At 47.1% G+C, this 12,112-nt stretch overlaps 1 protein-coding gene across 2 annotated transcripts in view; it reads right to left on the bottom strand.

The window, feature by feature from the left end:
* LOC132402308 (B-cell lymphoma/leukemia 11B-like) overlaps positions 1-12,112 on the bottom strand; it is an 84,233-nt gene that overhangs the window by 12,379 nt on the left and 59,742 nt on the right. For both annotated transcript variants that reach the window (XM_059985175.1, XM_059985176.1), the window contains exon 3: positions 9,485-10,305. In XM_059985175.1, coding sequence (XP_059841158.1) covers positions 9,485-10,305 — 821 coding nt within the window. The remainder of the gene's footprint in view (positions 1-9,484; positions 10,306-12,112) is intronic.

Here is a 12,112-nt window from a genome sequence, read left to right as displayed (position 1 = left end):
AACGTGTCACAAATGGATCTTATTATTTGTTAATTTATTTGTGATAATATTACTTTATGTGTGTAATATTATCTGTGTTGTGCAGCATGTTCTATCTAGAGGTACACATGGGTACAATTGAAATGACGATAAACGAAATTGAACTTGCGTATGCAACATTCCTAGTAAATCTCCCAGTCGCTTTACAGTATCAGCGACCTGGGTTCAATTCACCGCTGCTGTAAGGAGTTTGAACATTCTCCCTGTGATCTAGCCGGTTTCCTCTGGGTACTCCATTTCCTCCCACAATCCAGAGAATAATAACCATAACAGAATAACCACGCCAACTTGGGCGTTCAATCAGAGTGCAGAAGACATCAAGCTGATCAAATATAAACAGAAAGAAATAATAAATAACTGAATAAACAAGCAAATAAATTAATTAATTAATAAGCAATAAATATTGAGCATGAAATGAAGAGTCTTTGAAAGTAAGTCCATTATTTATGGGAATGGTTCAGTGATGAGGTGAGTGAAGTTATCCTTCTTGGTTCAGAAACCTCTTGGTTGAGGGGTAATAACTGTTCCTGAACCTTGTGGTGTGGGACCTGAGGCTCCTGCACTTTCTGACTGCTTCTGTGCCAAATGACGCTATAAATCCATGGAAAGTCCAATTAGACAACAGTACCGCCCAATTGGTCTGTGACGGTGGGACAATTTGAGGATGGACACATGAACTGATCAACGGTGAGACATACAGATATAACAAGTATTCACCCCCCCCCCCAAAAGTTAATAATACAATAAGTATTCACCCCTATAATATGACACACCAATTTATCAGTGGTGTAGCAATTGGTTTTAGAAGTCACATAATTGGTTAAATGGAGATCTGTTTTTGGAGACCTGTGTTCGGTCAAGGTATCTCAATTGATTGTAGGAAAATATGCATATCAGGGAAGTCCATCTGCTGGTGAGTCCGTATCCTGGGAAAAAAACTACATCATGAAGGCAAAAGAACACTCCAAGCAAATCTGTGAAAAGGTTATTGAAAAGCACAAGTCAGGAGATGGATACAAGAAAATTTCCAAGTCATCGAATATCCCTTGGAATACAGTTCAGTCAATCATCAAGAAATGGAAAAAATATGACAGAATTATAAATCTGCCTAAAGCAGGCCATCCTCAAAAGTTGAGTGATTGTACAAGAAGGAGACTGGTAAGGCAGGACACCAAGAGACCTGTGACAACTCTGGAGGAGTTACAAGCTTCAGTGGCTGAGATGGGAGAGACTGCACATACACCAGTTTGCATGGGTGCTTCTTTATGGGAGAGTGACAAAGAGAAAGCCACTGTAGAAAAATAACTCAAAGCCATGTAGGAGACTCTGAAGTCAGCTGGAAGGTGGTTCTAATGAAACCAAAATTGAACTTTCTGGCCATCAGACTAAACACTATGTTTGGCTTAAACCAAACACCACATATTATCAAAAACACACCATCCCTACCGTGAAGCATGGTGGTGACTGTGTCGTGCTGTGGGGATGCTTCACTGCAGCAGGCCCTGGAAGGCTTGTGAAGGTAGAGGGTAAAATGAATGCAGCAAAATACAGGGAAGTCCTGGAGGAAAACTTGAGCCAGTCTGCAAGAGAACTGCGACTTGGGAGAGTTGTTTGCCAGCAAGGCAATGACCCCAAACATTATGCCAAAGCTACACAGGAATCTGAAAAACAACAATGTCCTGGAGTGGCCAAGTTGGAGTCCAGACCTCAATCCAACTGTGAATTTGTTGCTGGACTTGAAAAAGGCTGTTCATTCATGATCCCCATGCATAGCTGATTCATGTTCTTTCAGCCTCAATCTCCTGCCTTCTCCCCATATCCCTTCATGCCCTGACCAATCAAGAATCTATCAACCTCTGCCTTAAATACACATTGAGACTTGGCCTCCACGGCTGCCTGTGGCAATGAATTTCACAGATTCACCATCCTCTGGCTAAAGAAATTCTTCCTCATGTCTGTTCTAAAAGGACACCCCTCTGCTCTGAGGCTGTGTCCTCAGGCCCTAGACTCCCCCCAACTATAGGAAATCTCTTCTCTATATCCACTCTATCGAGGCTTTTCACAATTCAATAGGTGTCAATCCCTCATTCGTCTAAATTTCAGTGAACAGAGGCCCAGAGCCGTCACTCTTCAAAAGACAAGCCATTCAATCCTGGAATCATTTTTGTGAACTTCCTTTGAAAACTCCAGTTTCACACATCCTCCCTAAGACGTGGGGCCCAAACCCACTCAGTACGGGCTCACCATGCTTCATAAAGTCTCAACATTACATCCTTGCTTTTATATTCTAACCCTCTTGAAAAAAACGTATGCATATCTTTTGCCTGCCCAATCCTTGTGGATCAGGTTGGGTAATCTGTACTGAGGAGGAAATCTGCACAGACTAAGGAACAAAAGCTTCCAGCTTCCACCTGCTGGTTTACCATCTCCACTGTGCTTCTATTCCATGGTAAAACTGGGGCAGAGTAGGCTGACAGCTTGATGATTCCCCTCCTGGCCCAGCCATTGGGGTCTGTCTTCCACCCACCCAAGATATTTACCAGGAGTACTGCATATGGAGGGCCCTTAGCTTTGTCAATGATCCCACCTATCTGTCCCACAATCTCCCATCCCCCCAATAGAAGGTACCGTAGCATTAGGACAAAGACTGTTAGGATAGGAAACAATTTCTTTCCCCAGGCCGTGAGACTACTGAACTCCCTGCTGTATATACAGTAGCAGTACACGGTTTACTTGTGTTGTAAATGCACCTTATTATTTGTGGTAATATTACTATATGTTTTATGCGAGTGTGTGAGTTACGTGTTGTGCACCTCGGTCTGGAGGAACATTTGGTGGTATACAGTCCTAATGAAGGGTCTTGGCCTGAGACGTCGACTGTTTAATCTTTTCCATAGATGCTGCTCAGCCTGCTGGGTTCTTCCAGCACTCTGTCCATGTTACTATGTACATATGGTTCCTTAAGGTTGTTATAGCCGGGGGTCGGAACAGCAACAAGCTCCCACTACCTATTAAATGGTGTACATCTCAAATAGCCTCTGACAACCAAGTCCACCTCCTGACCTTCACGTGAGGCTTAGCCACTTAGCCCAGCAGAACCATTTCTACCGATGGGAGAAGGGGCAAAGGTGGGTTTCTGGCACCTTAAAACCACTCGCTTCAGGCTGACGGGGCTCGTCAGCCGTGGCTGGCAGCTCATCTTGGAGAAGGAAAACTCTGATCACAAACCTCCGCTGCCTTGCAGCTACACCCAACTCACGGGGAAGGTTTTGGGAGCAAACACTGAGAGAAAGATCCAGAGCTGGTCCCAAGTTCAATGTTGCTGGTGCCACATGGCATTGGTCTGTGCTGTTCCTTTGGATTCATCAGCTTGCTACATGGGCATCTGCTTGCTCTCCATATTGTAGTGCCCAGGCTTGCATATCTCCACAGCTAGGATGCAACGTCCATGGCCAACGTGACTGACGGAAGCCTCAGATACATGTATACGGTTAAAGTGACAATAAGCTTAAACTTGAACTTGCTTATACAGTACACACGTTCAAGGTAAATATCTCGGATGGGTGGAAGAGACCTCAATGGCTAGGCTTGGATTCAATATCTTCTCCGAGTCAGAATCACTGCTGAACGTGAAATATTTCTAGCCAGCTACTTCCACATAAATTAGACACTTTCTTCCCACTGTCCTGGGCCAAAGGGAACAGCGACCAAGGTTGTTAGTGATCTGCCCCCATAGGACACAGACGAAGAATTTGGCCATTCGCCCATCATTCCATCACGGCTGATTTATTATCCCTCTCGACCCCATTCTTCTTTGATTGAGGCATCACTGCGCAGGCGCGTGGACGTCAGTGAGTTAGACTGGCGGGAAGAATTTAAAAAGAAGACAGCTGCATAGAGCGGGTGTGGGTGTAGAGGGAGTCAGCGCTCTGCCTCAATGGAGCTTCAGAGACAAAGCGAATTACGTGAAAAATAGGATAAGGAAGCATGTCTGTGAGGCCGGTGTTCTGTACTGGACCAATTTAGGGAACTGGACGTGCAGCTCAATGACCTTTGTCTGGTCAGGGAAAAGGAGGAGGTGATAGGGAGGAGTTATAGGCAAGTAGTCACACTGGGGCCTCGGGAGACACAAAAGTGGGTAACAGTCAGGAGAGGGAAGGGCAAGAGTCAGATACCAGGAGCACCCCTGTGGCTGTCCCCCTTAACAATAAGTACTCCTGTTTGAGTACTGTTGGGGAGTCGGCCTATCTGTGGGAAGCAACAGTGGCCGTGCCTCCGGCACAGAGTCTGGCCCTGTGGCTCAGAAGGGTAGGGAAGGGAAGAAGAAGGCAGTGGTGATAGGGGACCCTATAGTTAGGGGGTCAGACAGGTGATTCTGTGGATGCAAGAAAGAAACACGGATGGTAGTTTGCCTCCCAGGTGCCAGGGTCCGGAATGTTTCTGATCGTGTCCACGATATCCTGAAGTGGGAAGGTGAACATCCAGAGGTCGGGGTACAAATTGGTACCAACAACAAAGGCAGGAAACTGAAGGAGGTTCTGAAAACAGACGACAGGGAGTTAAGAAGGAAGTTGAGAAGCAGGACCACAAGACTAGTGATCTTGGGCTTACTGTCTGTCCCATGCAACAGGGAGTATAAGAAATAGAGTGAGGTGGAGGATAAGTGTGTGCCTGAGGGATTGGAGCAGGGGGCAGGGATTCGGACTTCTGGATCTTTGGGACCTCTTTTGGGGCAGGTGTGACCTGTACAAAAAGGACGGGTTGCACTGGAATCCCAGGGGGACCAATATCCTGGCGGGGAGAGTTTAAACTAGAATTGCTGGTGGGTGGGAACAAAAGTGAAGAGACAGAAGAAGGGGTGGTTGGCTCACAAATAGAGAAAGCTTGTAGGCAGTGTGAGAGGAAGGACAGACATGTAATAAAGAACGGATGCGCTCAGACCGATGGTTCGAGATGTGTCTGTTTTAATGCAAGGAGTATCATGAACAAAATGGATGAGCTTAGAGCGTGGATCAGTACTTGGAGCTATGATGTTGTGGCCATTACAGAGACTTGGATGGCTCAGGGGCAGGAATGGTTACTTAGAGTGCCAGGCTTCAGATGTTTCAGAAACGACAAGGAGGGAGGCAAAAGAGGTGGGGGTGTGGCACTGTTGATCAGAGACCGTGTCACAGCTGCAGAAAAGGAGGAAGTCATGGAGGGATTGTCTACGGAGTCTCTGTGGGTGGAAGTCAGAAACAGGAAGGGGTCAATAACTCTACTGGGTGTTTTTTATAGACCACCCAATAGTAACAGGGACATCGAGGAGCAGATAGGGAGACAGATTCCGGAAATGTGTAACAGTAACAAGGTTGTCGTGATGGGAGATTTTACTTATCCCAATATTGATTGACATCTCCCTAGAGCGAGGGGTTTAGATGGGGTGGAGTTTGTAAGGTGTATTCAGGAAGGTTTCCTGACTAAAAGAGGAGATGCTGTACTTGATCTGGTATTGGGAAATGAACCTGGTCAGGTGTTCAGATCTCACAGTGGGAGAGCATTTTGGAGATAGTGATCGCAAATTCATCTACTTTAGCATAGCATTGGAGAGGGATATGAACAGACAAATTAGGAAAACGTTTAATTGGAGTAAGGGGAAAATTTGAAGCTATCAGGCAGAAACTTGGAAGTATAAATTGGGAACAGATGTTCTCAGGGAAATGTACTGAAGAAATGTGGCAAATGTTCAGGGGATTTTCGCATAGGGTTCTGCATAGGTTTGTTCCAACGAGACAGGGAAAGGAAGGTAGGATACAGGAACCAAGGTGTACAAAGGTTGTTGAAAATCTAGTCAAAAAGAAACAAAAAGCTTACAAAAGGTTCATAAAACTAGATAATGATAGAGAGCTAGAAAATTATAAGGCTAGCAGAAAGGAGCTTAAGAATGGATTTAGGAGAGCCAGAAGGGGCCATGAGAAGGCCTTGGTGAGCAGGATTAAGGAAAACCCCAAGACATTCTACAAGTATGTGAAGAGCAAGAGGATAAGACGTGAGAGAATTGGACCAATCAAGTGTGACAGTGGAAAAGTGTGTATGGAACCAGAGGAAATAGCAGAGGTACTTAATAAATACTTTGCTTCAGTATTCTCTACGGAAAAGGATCTTGATGATTGTAGTGATGACTTGAGCATGTAGATATTACGGAAGAGGGTATGCTGGAGCTTTTGGAAAACATCAAGTTGCATAAGTCACCAGGACCGGAGGGGATGTACCCCAGGCTACTGTGGGAGGTCAGGGAGGAGATTGCTGAGCTTCTGGCGATGATCTTTGCATCATCAATGAGGACGGGAGAGGTTCTGGAGGATTGGAGGGTTGCAGATGTTGTTCCCTTATTCAAGAAAGGGAGTAGAGATAGCCCAGGAAATTATAGACCAGGGAGTCTTACTTCAGTGGTTGGTGAGTTGATGGAGAAGATCCTGAGAGGCAGGATTTATGAACATTTGGACAGGCATAATATGATTAGGAATAGTCAGCATGGCTTTGTCAAAGGCAGGTCGTGCCTTACCAGCCTGATTGAATATTTTGAGGATGTGACTAAACACATTGATGAAGGTAGAACAATAGGCGTAGTGTAGATGGATTTCAGCAAGGCATTTGATAAGGTACCCCCCAGTATTGGCTTGCCAACAAAACGCAAAGAGTGGTTGTAGACGGGTCATATTCTGCTTGGAGATCGATGGCAAGTGGTGTGTCTCAGGGATCTGTTCTGGAACTCCTTCTCTTTGTGATTTTGATAAATGACCTGGATGAGGAAGTGGAGGGATGGGTTAGTAAATTTGCTGATGACACAAAGGTTGGGGGTGTTGTGGATAGTGTGGAGGGCTGTCAGAGGTTACAGCTGGACATCAATAGGATGCAAAATGGGGCATCCAATGGGGCAGATGGAGTTCAACCCAGATAAGTGTGAGGTGGTTCATTTTGGTAGGTCAAATATGATGGCAGAATATAGTATTAATGGTAAGAATCTTGGCAGTGTGGAGGATCAGAGGGATCTTGGGGTCTGAGTCCATAGGACACTGTTGCTGCAAAATTTGACGCTGTGATTGGCCTTCATCAATCGTGGGATTGAATTTACGAGCCGAGACATAATGTTGCAGCTACGTAGGTCCCTGGTCAGACCCCACTTGGAGTACTGTGCTCAGTTCTGATCACCTCCATACAGGAAGGATGGGTAAACTATAGAAAGGGTGTAGAGAAGATTTACAGGGATATTGCCTGGACTGGGGAGCATGCCTTATGAGAACAGTTTGAGTGAACTTGGCCTTTTCTCCTTGGAACGACGGAGGGTGGGAGGTGGCCTGATAGAGGTGTATAAGATGTTGAGAGGCATTAATTGTGTGGATAGTCAAGCTTTCCCCCAGGGCTGAAATGGCTGACGTGAGAGGGAACAGTTTTAAGGTGCTTGGAAGTAGGCACAGAGGAGGTGTTCAGGGTAAGTTTTTTTTTACGCAGAGAGTGGTGAGTGCATGGAATGGGTTGCCAGTGACGGTGGTGGAGGCGGATACAATAGGGTCTTTTAGGAGACTCCTGGACAGGTACATGGAGCTTAGAAAAATAGAGGGCTTTGGGTAAGCCTAGTAATTTCTAAAGTAAATACATGTTCAGCACAGCATTGTGGGCCGAAGGGCCTGTATTGTGCCGTAGGTTTTCTATGTTTCTAACCAGAATGAGAAGACAATAAACTGTGCAGATGCAAAAATAAATAAGTAACAAGAACATGAGATAAAGAGTCCTTAAAGTGAGATCATTGGTTGTGGGAACATCTCAATGAATGGGCAAGTGAGTGTGGTTATCCCCATTTGTTCAAGAGCCTGATGGTTGTGGGGTAGTAACTGTTCCTGAACCTGGTGTGAGTCCTGAGGCTCTTGTACCTTCTACTGATGGGAACAGCAAGAGAAGAGCCTGGACTGGGTGATGTGGATCTCTGATGATGGACGCTGCTTTCTTATGACAACATTTCATGTAGATGTGCTCAATGGTTGGGAGGGCTTTACCCGTGACGTATTGGGCCGAATCCACTACCATTTGTAGGATTTTCCATTCAAAGGTATTGGGTCTTCCCGTACCAGGATGTCATGCAGTCGGTCAAGAAAATCTCCACTACACATCACAGAAGTTTGTCAAAGTTTTTGATGTCACACCAAATCTCCGTGGACTCCTGAGAAAGTAGGGACTATACTTGAGAGAAGGATGAATTTCTTCAGTTAAGAGTGTTGAATCGGTAGAATTTGTTGCCACAGAGGATATTGGAAGCCAAGTCATTGGCCTCTTAGACAGTCATATGCAAATGCAGAGAACGTATGATAGGTCACTACAGAGAATCACAAGTTTCCACAGATATACTGTTCTACCCAGCTGCATAACTGTATGGCAGTGGTGGGGGGTGGGTACTACACGGGATGGAAATAAGCTGCAAAGTTAGTCAGCACTAGCCTCCCCAGCATCCAGGACATTTTCAAGGAGTGATGCCTCAAAAAAGGTGGTATCCATTGTTAAGGACCCCCATCACCCAGGTCATGCCTTGTTCTCATTGCTACCATTAGGGAAGCCTGAAGACACAGCCCAATGATTCAGGAACAACTTCTTCCCCTCTGCCGATTTCCGAATAGACACTGAACCCATGAACACTACCTCGCTACTTTATATTTCTGTTTTTACACTATTTAACTATTTAATACATACGCATACTTACTGTAATTCACAGATTTTTTCTATTATTATGTCGCAAAGACAACAAAGTGATTCTGATTCCAGATAGGGATATGGTGGGCGTGTGGAATGCACTGCCACGGGTGGGAGCAGAAATTGATAAGACTCCCGAATCAGGGTTACAATCACTGGCATACGTTGTGAAAGGTATTGGTTGGTAAAGGTAAAGGAATGGAGGGGGGTGGTTGAAAGAGTATGGGGAGAACAGGTTCAAAAAAATTCACTGATTGAATGGCAGAGAATACTTTATGGGTTGAATGGCCTAATTCTGCGCCTGCGTCTTATGGCTTTACAGTGCCTGTTCACGTGACAGGAAACAAGTTTAATTTGTGTTTTTGTTTAGAGGCAGAGCTCGGACTGGACCCTCCCAGACCTTCGAGCCACACTGCTCGGCAATCTCTGACTGAACCCTTGCCCAGGGATTGCCGGCTGTGGTTCTACCAGCAGGTCGGCAACTCCTGCCCTAGCTTAATCACAGGACCATTCGAAATGAACAATTAACCGGCTAACTGTTACACCTTTCAGAGGAAACTGGAGTACCCGGAGGGAACTTGTGCATTTCACGTGGAGAATGCACAAACACCTTACGTGCGACGCTGGGATTGAACTCCGAACTCCGATGCCCCGAGCTGCAATAGAGTCGTGCTCTCACCTTTATACTACTATGGGCGCCCTAACTTGAGTTCAAAGCACTCACCTTCAAGCCGATCTCGTCCTGGCTACCGAGGGGTGAGGTGACGCCGGGGTTCTGCTGCCCTCTGCGTTCGTCCATGTACCTCCGCCGGTGAGACGCCTGCTCGCGAGTGGCCCTGCCACCGAGTATGCCTGTGGTGAGTGGCCAACCATTGAAGAGGCCGGCATGGGTCTTCATATGCCTCTTGAGCTTGCTGGACTGGCTACAGGCATGCTCGCAGAAGGGGCAGCGGTAGGGCTTCTCGCCGGTGTGGCTTCTCCGGTGCACCACCAGGTTGCTGGGAAACTTGAAGGTCTTGCCGCAGAACTCACAGTCCTTGCTCCGGCCGTGTGGCGAGTGCTGCCGGGCGGAGCCCGAGGATGAGTGGCCAGTCGGCATGCCCGGCAAGCGGTGCTGGTGACTCCGGCGGGGTGGCCCGGCTCCCCCCGCTAGGGTCCGCAGCCGGCGGGAGAACTCGGCCGGAGGCCGGCTTCCCTGGGCCGGCGAGGGGGCCGTCTCCTCTGAGCCACTGTCACTCTGGTCAGGCAGCCGGTGGAGGGGCGGAGCGAAGAGCAGAGAACCTGTCGCTGCCACTGGCGAGCGGACCCGGAAGGGCCTCTCATGGGCCCGGGGCCCCTCGGAGGGGCTGCCCTCCTGGGACTGGGGTGACAAGGAGCCGGTGGGGTTGTCGGTGCTGGATGGTGGTGGCAGGGGGGACTCGGCATGGTCCAGCTCGAGGAAGATGTGGAGGCCATGGTTGTACTGGGCATGTTGAAGCAAGAGCCAGGCGCTGGGGAAAGGTTCTTTGCAGGAGGTGCAGATGTAGCAGACGGGCTCCACCTCATCTGTGGGCAGGAAAAGAAACGAGCAGAGGTTAGAAAACCGTTGCCCATCAAACACGCAGGCTGGAGCCCACCATCACCAAAGACTTGACCGGGAACAGTTTGCACTGAGTGGATGGACCAGATGCTCTGTTTCTGAGCTGTAGTGTTCTATGACGAAGACCATAGCAGCAGAATTAAGCCACGTCATCTCCACGCCCACTCCAAGTAGAACTTTCAATATTCAGGAGGTTTCAGTGGGACCCCCTCATTTCTCTAAACACCAGTGAGTAGAAGCCCAGAACCTTCAAATGCCAGCAAGGCATGCTAGCATCTCCTCTGAAAGAGGTCCAGCATGTCAACAGACATTGCAACAAACTTTAACACTCTTGCCAATCGTCAGACCACACTTGGAGTATTGTGGGCACTTTTGGGCCACTTATCTAAGAAAAGGTGTGCTGGCATTGGAGAGGGTCCAGAGGAGGTTCATGTCAATGATCCTGGGAATGAAAGGGTTTACATATGAGGAGTGCTTGTTGACTTTAGGTCTATACTCACTGGAGTTTAGAAGAATGATGAAGTTGGGGGTGGGGGGGGGGGGGAAGAGAATCTTATTAAAACCAGCAAATACTGAAAGGCCTAGATAGAGTGGACATGGAGAGGACTTTTCCTATAGTGCGGGAGTCTAGGATCAGAGGGAACAGCCTCAGAATACAAGGATGTCCCATTAGAGTAGAGAAGGAGGAATTTCTTTAAAACAGGGTGGTGAATCTGTGGAATTCATTGCCACAGACAGCTGCAGGCCAAGTTATGGGGCAAATTTAAAGCGGTTGATAGGCACTTGATTAGTCAGGGCATGGAAGGATACAGGGAGAAGGCAGGAGATGGATAATAAATCAGTCATGATGGAATAAGAGTGCAAACTTGATGGGCTCAATGGCCTAATTCTGCTCCTATACCTTATGGTCTTAAAGGCGGTGTAGAAAGAAACATCTGCCCAGCCACAAATCCTCCCCAATGCTATTAGATCTGCATGCATGGAGGCTGAACAAAGTTACATAGAAACATAGAAAACATACAGCACAATACAGGCCCTTCGGCCCACAAAGCTGTGCTGAACATGTCCCTACCTTAGAACTACCTAGGCTTTACCCACAGCCCTCTATTTTTCTAAGCTTCACTTAGCCATCCAAGAGTCTCTTAAAAGACCCTAAAGAACTTATCCTTGACATCTCCGCTGTACCTACTTCCAAGCATCTTAAAACTGTGCCCTCTCATGCTAGCTATTTCAGCCCTGGGGAAAAGCCTCTGACTATCCACATGATCAATGCCTCTCATTATCTTGTACACCTCTATCAGGTCACCTCTCATCCTCCATTGCTCCGAGGAGAAAAGGCCGAGTTCACTCAACCTACACTCATAAGACATGCTCCACAACCCAGGCAACAACCTTGTAAATCTCCTCTGTACCCTTTCTATGGTTTCCATATCCTTCCTATACTGAGGCGACCAGAATTGAGCACAGTACTCCAAGTGGGATCTGACCAGGGTCCCATATAGCTGCAACATTACCCCTCGGCTCCTAAATTCAGTCCCACGATTGATGAAGGCCAATGCACCATATGCCTTCTTAACCACACAGTCAACCTGCGTAACTGCTTTGAGTGTCCTATGGACTCGGACCCTAAGATCCCTCTGATCCTCCACACCACCAGAAGTCTTACTATTAATACTATATTCTGCCATCATATTTGACCCACCAAAATGAACCGCCTCAAACTTATCCGGGTTAAGCTCCATCTGCCACTTCTCAGCCCAGTTTTGCATCCTA

This window comes from Hypanus sabinus, chromosome 11 (genome assembly GCF_030144855.1).
Source record: "Hypanus sabinus isolate sHypSab1 chromosome 11, sHypSab1.hap1, whole genome shotgun sequence".
Taxonomy (NCBI): Eukaryota; Metazoa; Chordata; class Chondrichthyes; order Myliobatiformes; family Dasyatidae; genus Hypanus; species Hypanus sabinus.
The sequence above is the reverse complement of the archived record's forward strand: the minus strand, read 5'-3'. Positions and strand labels throughout refer to the sequence as shown.